This window comes from Ailuropoda melanoleuca, unplaced genomic scaffold (assembly GCF_002007445.2).
Source record: "Ailuropoda melanoleuca isolate Jingjing unplaced genomic scaffold, ASM200744v2 unplaced-scaffold69557, whole genome shotgun sequence".
NCBI classification, from domain to species: domain Eukaryota; kingdom Metazoa; phylum Chordata; class Mammalia; order Carnivora; family Ursidae; genus Ailuropoda; species Ailuropoda melanoleuca.
In genome coordinates, this window is record NW_023244455.1 from 1 (window position 1) to 1703 (window position 1703).

Genomic DNA, 1703 nt, shown 5'->3' on the forward strand with positions numbered 1-1703 from the left:
AAGGCTTCTCACCCGTGTGCGTGCGCTCATGCTGAATCAGGTGTGAGTTGCGGCAGAAGCGGCGGCCACACTGGGCACACGCGTAGGGCCGCCCGCCCGCGTGGATCTTGCGGTGCTGGCTGAGGTTGGAGCCGTGGCTGAAGGCCTTGCCACACTCGCTGCAGCGGAAGGACTTCTCCGCCGTGTGGATGCGCTGGTGCCGCACCAGCGAGGAGCTATGCCGGAAGGCCTTGCCGCAGGCCAGGCACGCGTAGGGCGTCTCACCGCTGTGGATGCGCTGGTGTTGTGTCAGGTGTGATGTCTGGCTGAAGGCCTTGCCACACTGTGCGCATTCATAGGGCCGCTCCCCAGTGTGCGTGCGCAGGTGCTTGAGCAGGTCCGAGCTCTTCACGAACACTTTGTTGCACGCCCTGCATTCGAAGGGCTTCTCCCCGGGAAGCAGGCCGGGGCCCGTGTGGAGGGCCTTGCCCAGCTGATCCCAGTTTGGGGGCTCCTGGCCAGCAGGGAGTCCGTGAGGCTTGTGGCTAGCCAGACACTTTCCTCCTGCCCCAGAGGTGAGACCAGCCTCTAACTCTGGAATTTTGGGGAGAGCTCTCCCAGGGGCCTCCTGCCCATATGGCTTCTGACCCCCACATGCCCTTAGCTGCTTGCCTGGCATGGGGCGGGTCATAAGAGCCTTCTCCCTAGGTGGGCTGGCCTCGGCCGTCCTCAGTGGGGAGGTCAGCCGCAGACTGACACTGGCCTCCCCACTGCCAGGACCTAACAAGAGCTGCTCCCAATAGATTACAGACACCCCTGTGGGTTTTTTCTCCTGAGAGGGGGAGGTGCCCTGCCAGCCCTCCAGGCTTTTCCCATGTTCACAGATGCCAGTGAAGGGGAGGACCCTTGTACGTGCGGGAGAGGAGCCATCATGGAAGACCCCTGGCAGCGCTGCTTCTCCTGGAACAACCCTGTCATATGCCAGATGACGGGAACCTGAAGGCACAGAAATGGTAGATCCTGGGTCATCCTGGCCAAGAAGGGATGACCAGGGAGGCCTAGTGATCAGGCAAAGGGGATGCCAAGGACTGGCTGTGCCAAGCTAGGAAGAAAAGCAGTACCCAGACACCAGTGTATGTAATTCACTTCTGTCTCGGGGGACTGCCCAAGCCTGCTTTTGCTCCTTACACTGATGGCGACCTGATGCTATAGGCTTTACTCACGAACTCTCTTTCCCCACTGCCTCTCCCCTAGCACAGTCAGCTCTATGAAAGCAGGACCAGGAGCGTCCTGGCAAAGGCTGTGCCCCTGTGCCTGGAATGAGGTACCCTGGGAGCTCCCCGCTGATGGGCAAGCCAAGGCCAGAGCCTCCAGGAGGGGCTGACAATAGAAGGAAAATGGGAGGGAGTCAAGTGGGAGGCAGGAGATGAGACTGCCCAGGAAGGCAGGGAAAGGGGGATAGAAGCCTGGCCATTGGTGGGCCCTAGCTCACACCTCTGAGTCCCCACTCACCAGGGCTGGGCTTCCTGTGAGCATTCCTGGCTGGTGTCACAACTGTCCCACTGAGAACCCAGGGCTCCTCGCCACGCTCAAGCTGGATGACTACCCGGGGTCGTGAGGCAGAGAGTCCTGTGAGAAAAGACAAGCAAGTGAGAGGCCAGGCCCACTCAAGACAACCTCCTGCTCAACAGATGGCAGAAGGCACGACTTTATGGGACACAGAC

At 60.6% G+C, this 1703-nt stretch overlaps 1 protein-coding gene across 1 annotated transcript; it reads right to left on the reverse strand.

The window, feature by feature from the left end:
- Positions 1 to 4: 4 nt before the first annotated feature.
- LOC117800396 (zinc finger protein 324A-like) lies at positions 5 to 1663 on the reverse strand (the record flags this gene model as incomplete). Its single annotated transcript, XM_034652932.1, has 2 exons — positions 5 to 975; positions 1492 to 1663. Coding segments are annotated over 2 exons (1143 nt in total), but the record flags the coding sequence as incomplete, so codon positions are not given.
- Between the last annotated feature and the right edge of the window lie 40 nt (positions 1664 to 1703).